The 14,328-nt window shown below is 42.4% G+C and overlaps 1 protein-coding gene across 2 annotated transcripts; it reads right to left on the minus strand.

Annotated features, from left to right (window-relative positions):
- Window positions 1–10: 10 nt before the first annotated feature.
- Window positions 11–11,704, minus strand: TBP (TATA-box binding protein). 2 transcript variants are annotated; one of them, XM_057373604.1, is made up of 8 exons: window positions 11,638–11,704; window positions 9,813–10,049; window positions 8,816–9,153; window positions 7,681–7,768; window positions 5,599–5,690; window positions 4,295–4,462; window positions 3,922–4,016; window positions 11–2,790 (listed from the first exon to the last, which is right to left on the minus strand). In XM_057373604.1, exons 2-8 carry the CDS (start codon window positions 9,864–9,866, stop codon window positions 2,711–2,713), a joined length of 915 nt encoding a protein of 304 aa, XP_057229587.1. In that variant the 5' UTR covers window positions 9,867–10,049; window positions 11,638–11,704; the 3' UTR covers window positions 11–2,710. The 2 variants fall into 2 exon arrangements, with proteins under 2 accessions (XP_057229587.1, XP_057229588.1); XM_057373605.1 differs by lacking the exon at window positions 11,638–11,704 and adding an exon at window positions 11,210–11,272.
- Between the last annotated feature and the right edge of the window lie 2,624 nt (window positions 11,705–14,328).

A 14,328-nucleotide genomic window follows, 5' to 3' on the forward strand; every position in this document is an offset into this window, starting at 1 on the left:
CTAAACTGATAACTCTGGATCTTGTAATAATAAAATTGCTGTAACTAGACCTTGACAGCCTCTCTTGTACTCCAGAGGAGCTTTTACTTCAACCTGGGAATGAAGCCAGATGTATTTGTTTAGAGAGTGTCATTTCAAATCTCATTTCTGAAAGTTTACATAATTTCACTAATCCATCTTTATCTTTTGTTGGTCATGGAACTTCAAAAATCTGAAGGTTGTAGTCTGTCAGGATCTTCGTTAAGCTACTCAAAAATTAACACTCATTTAGAAAAGAGCAAACTACTGTAAACTCAGGTGCTTATGTTCAGAGCTGTACCGGAGTCAGCTAAGACAAAGCTCCACAGCTTTCTGTTGTGGAACTTAAATCTGGTTCCCTTTCTCAACACGTACACCGAACCTAACTTGTGAGTTTTTTACATATTCTGATTGAGTGGGTATTTGAGATAAAATGCACAAAAATTATGTGTTTTATCTGACTTAAAAGTATTAGCTCCATGCAGAAACAGTTTAACTCAGTTACTTGGTGCAGAAACAGTTTAAACAAAGTCAGCCCTACCATCATAAACAGTTTAAACAAAGTCAGCCCTACCAGAACACATTTGTTTTGTTACACAGTGCCTGTAGCAGCAGATTTTCAAGCTGAATTGTACCTTAAGTCTGCCATTATTGGTGGAGTTTATAAATAAGTGTCCTCTGCAGGGATTCTTCTGCTATATGACTGCCATATAGCTCAGGCACAAGAAAAGTCAAACCATGATGCTGAGTTTACTGTGGTAGTTGCTTAATTACTCCTATGGCTATTAACTGTATTTGCAGAAAAGGCTTTTTTATGCGTTTCAGTACAGAATTGAGATATTCCCTCATTCTGCTCCAGCCATTCATGGCTGCTTACCTGTGACTCTGAAAGTGATTTTACAGAAGTCCTAGGCTCACTGTGGGGTTTTTAAAATCATTTGGATGTTGAAAATACTCAAGTGAGCAGGCAGAGAATGCTGTACCTGTAAGTGGTTTTGTTATCACTGAGCTTAATTTCTAGCAGGGTAGTTTTAAGCCCTGGTATGTGTCGTGAAACAGCAAAGTGTGTATTAAGTCACTGTAGTACAGCTCAACTCATTTTATTTGAAACCATCCCACTGTTTCTTAGGGCTCCAAGCTTTCTGAAGAGTTGAAGTTTTGCACATAATCTGGTAATAGTTCAGGTCCTGCAAAAGCATGGACAATCATACAGTTATAGTCAAGAGCTCTCAGGAACAGTTATAGTCATGAGCTCGTAACACAGTGGTGCAATATTGAAAGCAATGCAGTGTTCGAGTATCTTGAACTTATCATGTGCAGCTATGTTAGTAAAGAGCATCCTTCTGGTAAGATTCATGAAACTGGCTATTAAAATGCCTGGAGTAACAATGGCGTGGAGAGAAGACTGAATATTAAGGTCACTCAGGATTTGGAAATGGAGCAGTATCAAAGCCAGCCAAAACTTCATTTTGTCTGGAATGAAACACCAACTTAGTAGTGAGACCATTGTTTACATTTCGGTTAGTTTCAGATAAAAGCTGTTTGAAATAATGTGTAAGTCATTGAGAGGTTGTTATTACCGGAAATTTACTGAAGAAAAAAAAGTTTATTTTTAGTTCTCAGCTCAGTAAGCTTCAAGCATGGTTCAGAAGGAAGATTATGTACATACTGACTCCAGTCGGATAGGCTTTGACATTTTACAGGAACACTAATATAGTGAGGCTGTCACAGCTGGTAAAATACAGAAGTAGTAATTTAAAGAAATTCTAGAAGCTAAGCAGGGATTTTTTGTTTCAATTCAATCAAGTGCAGCTATTTAAGACTTGCCTAAATCCCATCTGTTGAACATGAGGCAACACATACTCAAACACAAGGTTCTTTAACCAGTCATCTCTTTTGCTTTAACATTGGAAATATTCAAGGTAGACAATGCCAAGGATGTGACTCCTGGTAAGCAAACCAGAGCATTGTTAAGATTCTACCAAAGTGACGAGTCACTTAGAGTAGTGCATCTGCTATTAAAAAACTGATTAAATAAAAAAAAATTCAATATATTTAATTCTACCAGCTGGGTAATTTTAAAATTTATTAAGACAGTTTTCATAGTTGTATAAACAGGATTTATTGTACATGTGGAGTTGAAGAAGGAAAGAGAAGAAAGGTATATATTATATATATGTACAGTGAGCCATTTTAATTAATAAATTTATTTTATCTTGCTTAATACTGTAAAGAGGGAATGTGTCTGGCACCAAAGAAATTTAAAATTGAAAAAATGTAAAAGGTAAAGTTCTGGAAATTATAAAAACCATTGTTTTATGGAAGGAACTTAAAACATGTATACATGGCAATTTAAGTGATTTATACACTGAGTGACACAGTTGCATTAGTCTTCAAACAACTTACAGATTTTCTATTAATAGAACTGGCATTAAAACTATTTAAAAGCTAGAATATAAATAAAAGTGGGAGGGACTGCTCCAGAACAGTCCAGTAAAGCAACTCACAGTAACTCAGTAGACATATTCAAGAATACAGTTCCCCTTGAGCACGAGGGAAGTAGGCACTAACTGGGAAATAGTCCAAGTCCTGGTGTTGCAGTTGCACTGGAAGTCCATTTCTTGTTACTGCTGTGCCATACACAATATCTTTTAAAATATACACCTGATTTTTCTGAATCGTGTAGAAACTGTTACGTTGTCTTTCTGAATCCCTTTAAAATAGGATAGATGTTTTCAAATGCTTCATAGATTTCTGCTCGTACTTTAGCACCTGGAAAAGGAGAAGTAATTAAGTCAGTTTGTATCTTTCACCAAACACTTTATTTTAGCTTTCAGAATATGTATACTTGAACACAACTCTATATAAAACCTGTACGTGTCCATAATCTGTTTTTACAGTCTTTTAAAACACATTTCATACAGATTACATCATCAGCCTTCTCTGTTTAATTTGGTAACTGCTAAAGCCTTCATAAGCATCTCTGTGAGGATGCTATGTTGCAAATGGAATTTTTCTACATATAATTTCCACAGAAGACTCAACAAGCACAGCTTTGTAGGCTTTGTGCAGAAAGGCCTAACTGGTGGAGCATTTTTTGAGAGCATGAATATCAGGGGGAGGAAGGTCTGACAATGCAGACCACTGCAGAAGACTGCATTTCCTCATACTGCAGGGACATGATCCTTGTTTTGTCTGCAGGTCTTGTGGGGCTTCTTCTCCATAATAAGACACAGCCTGAAAGGAAATGGAAGGGAGTAGGTGGACCACCCGAGGTTGAAGAGGTCCTAGAGCTCAAGTATCTCACCTTCTTTGGCTCCTCTATCAAGAATGGGCAGCAGCCTGGTGCCAAGCTGCTAAAAAACAGCTAGCTCAATCACACATACTCAGCCCACAGAAACTTATTTCAGCTTTTGCCAGAAAGATCACCTGCATTCTTACTGCTTTTTGGGCACCTGCGTACCTGACTAGGGTTCATGATCATTGCTCCTATGATCTAGCACATGTGCTGTTAAAATGTGCATTCTTATCTGTTAAAGAATATAGGGGTGGGTGCAGAACCCCCAGGCAAGAGGGCTGTACTCCTGAATCACTGTATAACAAAGCCAGGTGCCCTTAAGAAGTGGTGACTGTGGGCTGTAGGGAGTCAAGCAGGGCAACCTGTTGGCTTGCTGGAGTTGCCCACTGCAAACAGGCTTTGGTCCTACTGCAGCTGGTGCGGCTCTGAATGCCAGAGCAGCTGCTGGTTGGCTGGACTGAGAAGTTTCCTTAATATCACCATCCATGGAATACTCTATTAACTCTCCTTTCTCAGTCATCTCTAAAGGTTACATATCCCTGTGTGTTCTCTGTAATACAGTCTAAAGCTTACCTCTTGGGAGGAAGATAACTGTCTTCACTTACCAGTTAAAACCACTTTTCCAGAAACAAAAATGAGCAGAACAATTCTTGGCTTAATCATTCTGTAGATTAAGCCAGGAAACAATTCCGGCTCGTAGCTGTAAGAGAAGAGAGTGTTTAAACATGCTTGCAGACACATACTCCACTCTATGTTCTGCAGGACTGGGCAGAGCAGATATAACTTCCCTGAAATTTGGAGTAGAAGGGAAGATCATTTTGATGGGTTCACATAGGGCAGCCTCAGTTACACCTGAGGCAGCACAGACATGGGAACAAAGATGCAGGTTTCCCTGTGGTGCAAGAGAATAATCTGAACAGATGTCACTCTCCAAGATAGTATGCAACAAGAATGAAACATAAGCAAGCCGTTTCTTACCTGCTGAACTGCTGGTGTGTGAGTACCAATCCTTCCAGTCTGATGGGAAATTTCACATCACAGCTGCCCACCATGTTCTGAATTTTAAAATCCAAAAATTTTGCAGGAAAACCCAGTTTCTGAACAACTCTTGCATACTTCCTTGCTGCCAGTCTGGATTGCTCCTCACTGATGTAAGAAAAGGATGTCCATATTACTGCCTCAGTTAAGTATTACTTCAAGCAAGCAGCATTAAACCACAGATCACTAATTGGGAAAAAAAGTCTGTGTTGAGGGAGAGGCGAGTTCACAGGCAAAATTTTTACATCCAAAATTAAAAACTAACACTGCTTTTCATATTAATTTAGGTAATAAGCTCCCAGACACATTAGTGTTACATTCATTGTTCATGAGACACAACAGTAAATTATAAATCTGTACATTTTACATTTTTAAAATACTGACTGGAGTCCCTCTAAAGGGACATGAAAACTGTTACTTAAGTTTTCATTGTAGAACAACCTTGAACTACTACTGGCAGAGGATTTCTATTTTTCTATAAAAATTTGTCAGCTGTCAAATTCTTCTGTTTGATTCCACCCAGGCATACAAACATGGGTTTAACACAACTGCACAGACTTACACACTGTTGCAGAACTCAGTTTGCTTCAGGTTTGTAAACAGCTGAGGATCTGTTTGCTTTTGATGCAGAGTAAGACAACTTGAATTTCAAGTGTCACCAGGCAGAGAAAGTGTTTCCCTATACAGATCTATTCATTCATTTCTGCTCATTAGTTTAGTCCTTTTGGATTCCTAGCAGACTTCTTCAGAGCAGAATTTTTCTCCTGCCCACCAGAATTAAGCATGTATTTAGTTTTCAATTCTTGTGCTTCAGTGGTCATGTTAAGAACAGATCAGAGACTTGGAGCTCTCGTCCTGTGATGAATGAAGCTATTCAAATATAAAATCCTTCTGTCACCATCTTTACACTTTAAACTTTAAGCAGTTCCAATGAACAGTTACAGATTTTTTAAAAATTAGAAAAAGCAGGTAACTGCAAAGACAAAAACTTGAATATATTCTGTAAACCAGTTTGTCACACTGAATGAAAGCGCATCAGAAACAAAACTACAATTTCCCCATAAGTTTGGAAGTCCCTTCAATCATAAACAGGCATTTTGTGTAGAAATGCGTATAATTAGGAGTAACTGTGAAGCAAGATTACCTGTTGTACCTGTACAACTTACATGTGTATATATAAACAAGCATCATGATACATAAGAAAAGATAGCCTGAATAAGTTTGCTTGTAATGCCTAAACATACCTTTTTGCTCCTGTACACACCATTTTTCCAGAGCTGAATATTAGTGCAGTAGTACGTGGTTCTCTTATTCTCATAATAACAGCAGCAAAACGCTGAAGTGCGAGCATTGAGACTGTTAGTGATATATTGCTGTCATCCTTACATTAAAACCAAATCTGCATCATCTAAGTAGCAAATTACAGTGTCACACAAAGAAAAACTAAGGTCCAACATACTTACAGATCACTCAAACTTTACTTGAAATGCTTAAACCATTAAGTACCTTCAAACACACACACTGAGAAGTACAACCAAGTAGGAAGGATATTTACTGTTGCATTTCTATTCATCTCTCATTAGTATATATGCAACATAAATAATGCTAGCGTTTGCAACAGAGCAATAGAAACTATTTTAAAAATTGACAAAAATTCCTCCATATGTGTTGAAATTTTCTCACTTGTAAGCAGGATGGAAGACTATCTACAAACATTTTATGATCTATTTTTATGATTTTGTTTTCTTTAATTGGACAGTGTTATAATACCAGCAAACAGAACAGCTGGAAATCAAAGTCCCGTGTAAACAGAAGTCACCTCAGCAACCACAGTAGGATGCAGCAGCTCGATTAGCTCTAGCTTTTTATTCTAAGTAAGCATTTACAAATACTCTTACATTCCTTGAAGCAAGAGATACTGGAAACTGATGTGGGCATACACACACATACAAACCCCTGTTTGTTATATTTAACTTGGAACAACTCACCAAGCAGTCCCATGAATTGTTCTGCTGACATAACCAAGGCGGTAGCGTGGGTTACCCAACAGCACATTTGTCAAAATATGTCTTAAATAATACAGCCAAGCAACATCTTTCTTTGATAGAAGAATGTACTGAGTAAATGTCAGGAGTGTGTTACATAACCCTTCTTTCCCTCTACCATGGAAAAGTGTTTCATATTGATTATTCTAGCCTACAAGATTATTCACAGCCACCTACACCCCTACCTTAGGAGTTACCAAGGCATGCTCAAATGTTTGCTGTACTAATATCTTACTCACAATTATGTAACACAATCACTGCTATAAACTCACAGTAACAGTTATTTATCATATATGCCTGCATGTATGCTTTAACCTTTGAGAGCAGAGTTCAGGTCAATTGCAGCAAATCCCTTTTTGCTAAATCCCAAAATGCTAAAACAAAGAAAACACATACACTCCAGGAAAACAGAACCCTTCCCAAGACAAACAATTCAACTACACAACATCTAAACTTTTATTACTGTCCAGCTACTGTGGTTGCAAAGATAACATTTTCAAGAGGGTTCACCAAAAGAAACATGAAGCAACATAATTCTTGATCTAATGGTCCACGTCCTTCGGTGGTGTTCAAATTTCCCTAAAACTAAAAAAAAACCCCACTTATTTAGAACCCCACTACTATTTAGAAGCAGCAGACAACTCTGAAGTAAAACTAATATGTAAGCTAAAAAAAAAAAAAAAAAAAATTTTGCTGTTCCGCCAAACTGAGCCATCAGAAGCAATGAGATGGCAGAAGTACTGGGGGAGAACACGTGGGAACAGAGGGGAAGCGAGACTGTAAAAAGTAAGCGAATGCCCTGAGACCATAAGAATTCCAGAAGAGCAGCTAGGTGGAGGAAACCATAGCTCTTGCAGGAGCCAGGACTTGAATTCTTCTTTCCTTTCTCATTATTGGGAGACAGGGAACAAGATTTCATCATAAGACATTTCACAGTAATATGCAAAAAAAGCTGTCTGAGCACAACAAACAAACATTCCCATATGAACAGCAGCAGAGGACAGCTCTACCACAAAAAGCTTGGCTAGTATATTACACTGTTGGTTAGGTTTTTCCTAAATCTAACAACTTACAACCTGGTGCACATCACAGCTACCTCAGCATAAAAATGCTTTTTAGCAATTAGAATGCTCTAAGTCTATTAAGATTTCCCTTTTAACTATAGTATAAAACTGCATATATATAGCAGGTAGGTTTTTCAGTCTGTTGCAGCAGCGTGCAGCCACAGTCTGTGCCTCTGACATATCCATTATAGGATAAACATTAATACATGTCTCTTACCTTGGGATTATATTCAGCATTTCGGGCACGAAGTGCAATGGTTTTTAGGTCAAGTTTGCAACCAAGATTCACTGTGGACACAATATTCCTAAAGACAGATTGAAGAAATATATTAAAAAAGACAGTAACGAATTCATGTATCTTCCTCATTTTTAACCAAGCTTAATCAATTTTATTTTTTTATTATTTTGTTTCTACGAGCGAGTTTGAATGGTATCTTTACAGGAGCACTGAGCAGTGCTTCATCTCAGGAACCTCTTTTTGTAGGGCAGTAGCTCCTAAGGCCTATGACTGCTGATTCCTCTGTATCTGCCAGCTATTATGAAAAGTGTCCCATGAGAAAAATCTCTGTTTCAGTTTGGAAGGTAAAATTTTTGATGCTGAGAGCCCTCACCACAATCAAGGAAGGTGCTGGAAACAGGAGAAAATAAGGTAGTATATCTGAAATTTTCCTTGCTACACCCTTCAAGGAGGAAGGTGCAGAATTAAGTGGGAATGACCCAGGAGGTAAATCCATTGCCAGGAGATGGGATAGCAGGTCTCCAGAAAGTTTAAAAGAAGTTCCTAGATATTTTTTTCCCTGCAAAAACTCTGAAATTTAAAGGTCCTCAATGAGGGGGAAAAAAAAAGAGAAACTACTTTTTCAATTATGTTATCAACCATTTCTCTTTGTTTCTTCTGTAAATTTTTGAAAAAGTCTTTTTAAAACTGAATTTCACTGAAAATACCTAAACCTATACCTAAACTCAGAACTAGTTCGAGGGTTTTTTCCCATCTCACAAACTCAGTGTTAGCCATGCACTAGAAAAGGGAACATCATGAACTCCTAAAGTGCAAGGAGTTGAAAGCTACAATGGTGTTAATTGAAGACATATATAATCCTCCATTGGTATGCTCCAAAGATGTACTGTTGACAAATCACTAAGACACTGTTTATATTACTAAGTGGTTTAGTAATGAAGCTCAGCTAAAAATAAAAGCAAAAATTACTCACATTGCTACAAGAGACCCATAAATTCTCAGGACCTCCTTTCCCACCAAAATGCAGTACCTATTTCCTCATGTGACTTTAGTCCTAAATCTTTAAAGGGCTGTCTGAGAAAGGACATGATGCACTAACACATGGGGCACTCACTGTAGTTGTGGCACTATGCCAGAGCTCTCTGATGCCGGTGTCGCAGGAGTTATTGGAGTCATGGGAGTCATTGGAGAGGGGTACAGAGGTGTGGTTCCTGGTAAAGGGGCTGTGGTAAGAGTCTGTGAATGGAAGAGCTGGGGGGTTTGACCAGATGTTCCCTGTGTCGCTTGCTGTGATGTGGATTGCTGTGCTGCTTGCTGCTGCTGCTGCTGCTGCTGCCGCTGCTGCTCCTCCAGTATGGACAGACTGTTGGTGCTCTGGACAGGCTGCGGTGTCAGTCCTGTGCCATATGGCATCATCGGGCTAAAGATTGGGATTCCTGGAGTCATTGCACCCTACAGAAGAAAACGTGACACAGAAACCATAGCTCATGTTCACTCCATTTTGTTTTAAGAGACAAAGTTTTCAGGAATAGTCTAAAAGTAAATCTATGTTTGTTGATGTGCTCATATCAAATCTGAAGCATATAGCAGTAAATTGTTAAAAATAGGAAATCCTTGGAAATGCAGCTGTCTATAGAATAAAATACTATCCACAGGGATCTAGGGACATGACATGCTTCTCACACTACCTTGCAAGCTTTTCTCAACTTCGACGCACAATTTAACTTGAAATTGTTTCAACACCAACTGTGCTCAGTGTACCAAATGTATTCACAGCCCAGCAATAATACATTATGTACACAGCTGAAGGAGCAACCACCAAAATTAAATTAATCTTTCCAACTTGTCGGTCATGTTTCAACTTAGAGGAACCCCATTAAGAAATCCCATGTACATTCTTACACCCCATGTACAAGAAACCGCATGTTTCTTACACTTCTGGATGTAGACATCAATGGTTTTAAAATTCTGCTTTATACTAGTATTATTCGATAGCTAACAGAAGTTTTCACGCCTGCAAACAAAAAACTGTGAAGCTACATGTAAGAAACAGAAAATACTTTCACAAAGAAATTCAGATCATAGTTGCATCTTCAATAATTTGTTCTTACCTGAGGGGATGCTAAGCCTTGAGCATAGGGTGGCAAACTGTTGTTCTGATCCATGATTCCAGTTATTTCTTTGGTGAGGCCAGAAGTTATTTCTTCAACCAATTTAAATAAACTTCAAATCCTAGAGGGTTCTTAACCGTTTAAAACATTCCAGCAAAGTGGCTTTTAAAGCCAAGCTGGAAGTGTTAGGAAAACATCAGCTCCAAAGAAATATGAGCCTAAAACACTAACCAAAGCCTGGAAAGAAAAGAAGTAATACCTTGAGAATAATGTCTAAACACAACCCAAAAGTAAACCTATCAACTGCTGACTCAGATAAGAGACACCCACGTACAAATACATATAAGAACATTCACGCGTACGCATACCCACATGCACAATCCATAAAAATAACATTTTTCAGGCACATTCCATAGAAACTTTGCTGTGTGATTCTGCTGAAGTTCCTGCAAGATTACCTGACTCACACGGGCAGGCCTCTGTCTAACCAAACCCTCCTGCACAAACTGCTAGTGCACATTCTACTCCAAGCTTTGCTGGAAAGTACTGATGATTTTAGAATTCCCCTGACTACTAATTGACATTGCTTGTAAGTCTCTTCCTGGCCCTTTTAAGGCTTGGGCTTTTAAATTTTTTTTTCTTCTATGAGAAAGCATTGCTGGTCAAATCAGAGCTAGGAAAACCTCTTTCATCCAATTGCATAAAAGAAATCACTAACAGATTTCAAACAGCAATGACATGCAATTCAAGAGAAAAAAAAAGTATGTGAAAACCAATTTCAAGTATACAAGTGAAATGTATAATGAATTTATTTTTTAACTATACCTCTGTTGCTGTGTCATGAAATAAACGAGTGGAGAATTTAAATGTTATATCAATGATATGAAATATTTTCCCATTAATATGTAAATTTCTTAACTATTGCCCAGAAATATTCCAGGTCATTATCTGGCCAGAGGTAGGCCGCCTCAAAATCTGAAGACAGTTAATTCAGCCTCTGGTTTTTTTTAAATATATAAGAGCTTAGAATTAYATTAATATTTACACTGCAGCTAAAGAGGCCTGCTTTTTTACCCCCATGACCATAACATACTTTACTCTCACCAAAGGTATCAAGCAGAGCACACAGCTTTTACAGCCTGGAGACGGGGGTACATTAGAAGCCTAAATTATCCTGGAAGAAATAAATCCAACTCCTCGACAGCCGAGCTGTTTAGCAAGGAGGCTGGATACCAGGCATGCCAAAACCTGCAGCCAGGGCATCGTCTACGCAGAGGTCCCTCCTATAACCATTTAACGCGGCTTGCTCAGATCTCCACTACAAACGCCGGGCAACATTTTGATCGAGGGAACAGAGTCCAGAAGCAGGAGACAGCCCGGAGGAGGCCCCGACCAACCCTCGAGATTCCTTTCGGGCTCCCTTCCCAGCCACACAGCAGCGCTCGACGTCCGGCCATCACTTCTCCGCGCCCCCTCGCTCCCATCCAACATCGGTCCCGGCCCCACGCAGCCCCGGCCCCGCTCCCGCCCGTCATCGCAGGGTCCCGCCGCTGCTCGCGCCCATCCCGCCGCCACGGCCGCTCGCCCCCGAGCCGCAGCGGGGAGAGAAASGCGGCCGCCTCCTCCCCGCCGCGAGAGTTCCTCCCCGCTTCCCTCGCCGCGGCTCAGGCCGCCCCGGAGGTGAGGAGCGAGCCCGGCCCCGCGCACCGTCCCCGCCCTCCAGGCACGGCCTGCCCCGCACCATCGCGGCCCCACCGGCAGCGCCGGCCCGTCCGCGGGCAGCGGGGCGAGCAGTGGCCGCGGGGGAGCGGCGAGCGCTCGGTACCTGCCGCTCGCTCCGCTCTCGCCGCGCTCAGCGCCTGCCGGAGCCCGGCCGCGCCCCGCCCACGCGCCACCGGCGCTCCCGGCGCGTCACTTCCCGCCGCCACCGGGACAACAGCCTTCGCGGGGAAAAGCCTTCAGAAATTAAACAAGCGCAAGTGCAGGGTCCTGCACCTGGAGAGGAGTAACCCCCTGCACAAGGACGGGCTGGAGGCCGAGCTGGGGAAGAAGCTCTGCGGAGAAGGATCTGGGGGTCCTGGTGGACAACAGGCTGTCCATGACCAGCAGTGCCCTTGTGGCCAAGAAGGCAAATGGTATCCTGGAATGCATTAGGAAGAGCATTGCCAGCAAGTCAGTTCTGTCACTCTACTCAGCCCTGGTGAGGTCACATCTGGAGTGCTGTTCCAGCTCCTCATTACAAGAGAGACATGGAGCTCCTGGAGCAGATCCAGCAGAGGGCTACAGAGATAATTAAGGGTCTGGAGCATTCCCCTGAGGAGGAATGGCTGAGGGAGCTGGGTCTGTTCAGCTTCGAGAAGAAACAACTGAGGGGACCTCATAAATGTGCATAAATATCTAAGGGGTGGGTGTGAAGAAGATAGACCCAGGCTCTTGGTGTTGTCAAGCAATAGGACAAGAGGCAATGGGCAGATATGGATGCACAGGAAGTTCCACCTGAATACGAGGAATAACTTCACTGTGCAGGTGACCAAGCACTGGGGCAGATTGTCCAGAGGTTATGAAGTCTCCTTCATGGGAAATGTTCAGGAACTGTCTGGACACAACCCTGTGCCAGGTGCTCTACGATGACCCTGCTCGAGCAGAAATGTTGCATCAGATGATCGCCTCTGATCCATTGCAGCCTGACAGAGCCTGTGAATCTATGGGATCCCTGGCAGTGCACCAGCCCCTCACGGAGGCTGTGGTTCCTCACATTATCGCTGCAGTGCTGCCACCTGCGGGTCTCGCCGCCGTGTGTGCACAGTGCCCATGGAGACTGCAGCCACCACGGCCACACTTCTCCGGAACAATACATGTGTCCTCTTGTTGTGGGTTAAGTTTTTCTCCTTTTGTTTCCTTTCTTGGGGAATTTTTCTTTCCCAATTTGTTGCTGGGATACACTGATTGCCAGGTCATCCTTTTGATGGGTGGGCGATTAGCAAAGATAATAACACCTATGCCCCACCTAAACAATCTTGCTAAGCACTGGGAGGGTGTGTGTGTGTGTGTGTGTGTGTGTGTGTGTGTGTGTGTGTGTGTGTGTGTGTGTGTATGTGGTAGGGGGTAACTTCACTTCCTGCACTGCTTGGCTCAGAGAAGGAGGTTGACCTGCTAGCTGCAGGGGAGAGCTCGTCTGCTCTTTTCTGCAGAGCTCAGCATCTCCGCTCCTTAGTTCCTGTTTGCTGCACGGTGATCTTCTCCCCTGTGCCTTGCTGGGGACTCCTGAGATTCCAGCTTCAGGGGTTGAGTCCTGTTCCATTCCGTCTCACAGCCGCAGGATTCTGCTCGTCTCTTTGCCATTCTGGGGTTTCTTGCTGTCCAGAGTAGCACCGAGATCGGTGTTTCTGCTGTGAGTTTGCAGAAGAACTTTTCTCCATCCATCCCTGCCGTTTTGTGTCCACCATTGTCGACGCGGGAGATCTGAACCTAGCCGGGACCTGCGCCACAGCGCCCCCTGCAGCCGCTGGGGAATCATCGTACCTGCCCTGCCCGGCCAGGAGCCAACAGCGCCCCTACCGACTGAGACTGTAACTGCACAAAGGGGAGGGTGTGTCTCTGTGAGGCTGTCACTGGGTTTGTGACTGGGCTGGTTGTTGCTATTGTTATTGTTACTTGTTTCACCTTGTTATACATATTAGTAAAAATTGTTATTCCCTTTTACCCATATTTTTGCCTGAAAGCCTGTGATTTTCAAAGCTATAATAATTTGGAGGGAAGGGGGGTCATATCCACCACTCTGAGAAGAATCCCTGCCTTCATTGGCAAGCACCTGTCTTTCAAACCGAGACACCCCTTCATCACACTGACCCCCCCTCCCCCCATCCTTCTCCCCTAGCACCTCTTTGATCTTTTATCCCAGCCCTTCCTGCTTGTTTCCACTTGTGCCATGGTGCCTGGCACCGCACCCCATGGTCCACCTCAAAGTCCTGGTGAAATCCCATCTAGAGAACTGTGTCCTGCTCTAGGCTCTCAGCACAAGAAAGACCTGGATCTTTTGGAGTGAGTCCAGCGGAGGGCCACTAAGATGCTTAGAGGGATGAAGCACCTCTCTCACAATGAAAGGCTGAGATAATTTTGATTATTCAGCCTGGACAAGAGAAGGCTTCAGGGTGACCTCCTTAGGAAGATGGAGAGAGACTTTTCACAAGAGCATGCCATGACAGGACAAGGGGGAATGGCTTCAAATCAAAAGACAGTAGATTTAGATTGGATATTAGGAGGAAGTTCTTTGCCCTGAGGGTGGTGTGGCACTGGCATAGGTTACCCAGGGAAGTTGTGGATGCCCCATCCCTGAAAATGTTCAAGGCTAAACTGGATGGAGCTCTGAGCAACTTGGTCTGGTGAAAGGTGAAACCCCGCCCGGCCTGTGACGGGGTTTGGGACTAGATGATCCTTAGGGTTCCTTCCAACCAAAGCTATTCTCTGATTACCGACCCTTACTCTTCACAAAAGCACTCTCTCCGCTAGAGCAGGA

Source organism: Malurus melanocephalus, unplaced genomic scaffold (assembly GCF_030028575.1).
Source record: "Malurus melanocephalus ecotype Western Australia unplaced genomic scaffold, MMel_1.1 scaffold_203, whole genome shotgun sequence".
NCBI classification, from domain to species: Eukaryota; Metazoa; Chordata; class Aves; order Passeriformes; family Maluridae; genus Malurus; species Malurus melanocephalus.

Bases quoted from the DNA above. Each gene is read 5' to 3' on its own strand.
- TBP (XM_057373604.1), bottom strand. From the start codon at position 9,866: ATGGATCAGAACAACAGTTTGCCACCCTATGCTCAAGGCTTAGCATCC. The intron at 7,769-8,815 runs GTGAGTGCCCCA...ATCTGTCTTTAG, and splicing joins GGCATAGTGCCACAACTACA to GAATATTGTGTCCACAGTGA. The intron at 4,017-4,294 runs GTAAGAAACGGC...CTTCTCTTACAG, and splicing joins ACACACCAGCAGTTCAGCAG to CTACGAGCCGGAATTGTTTC.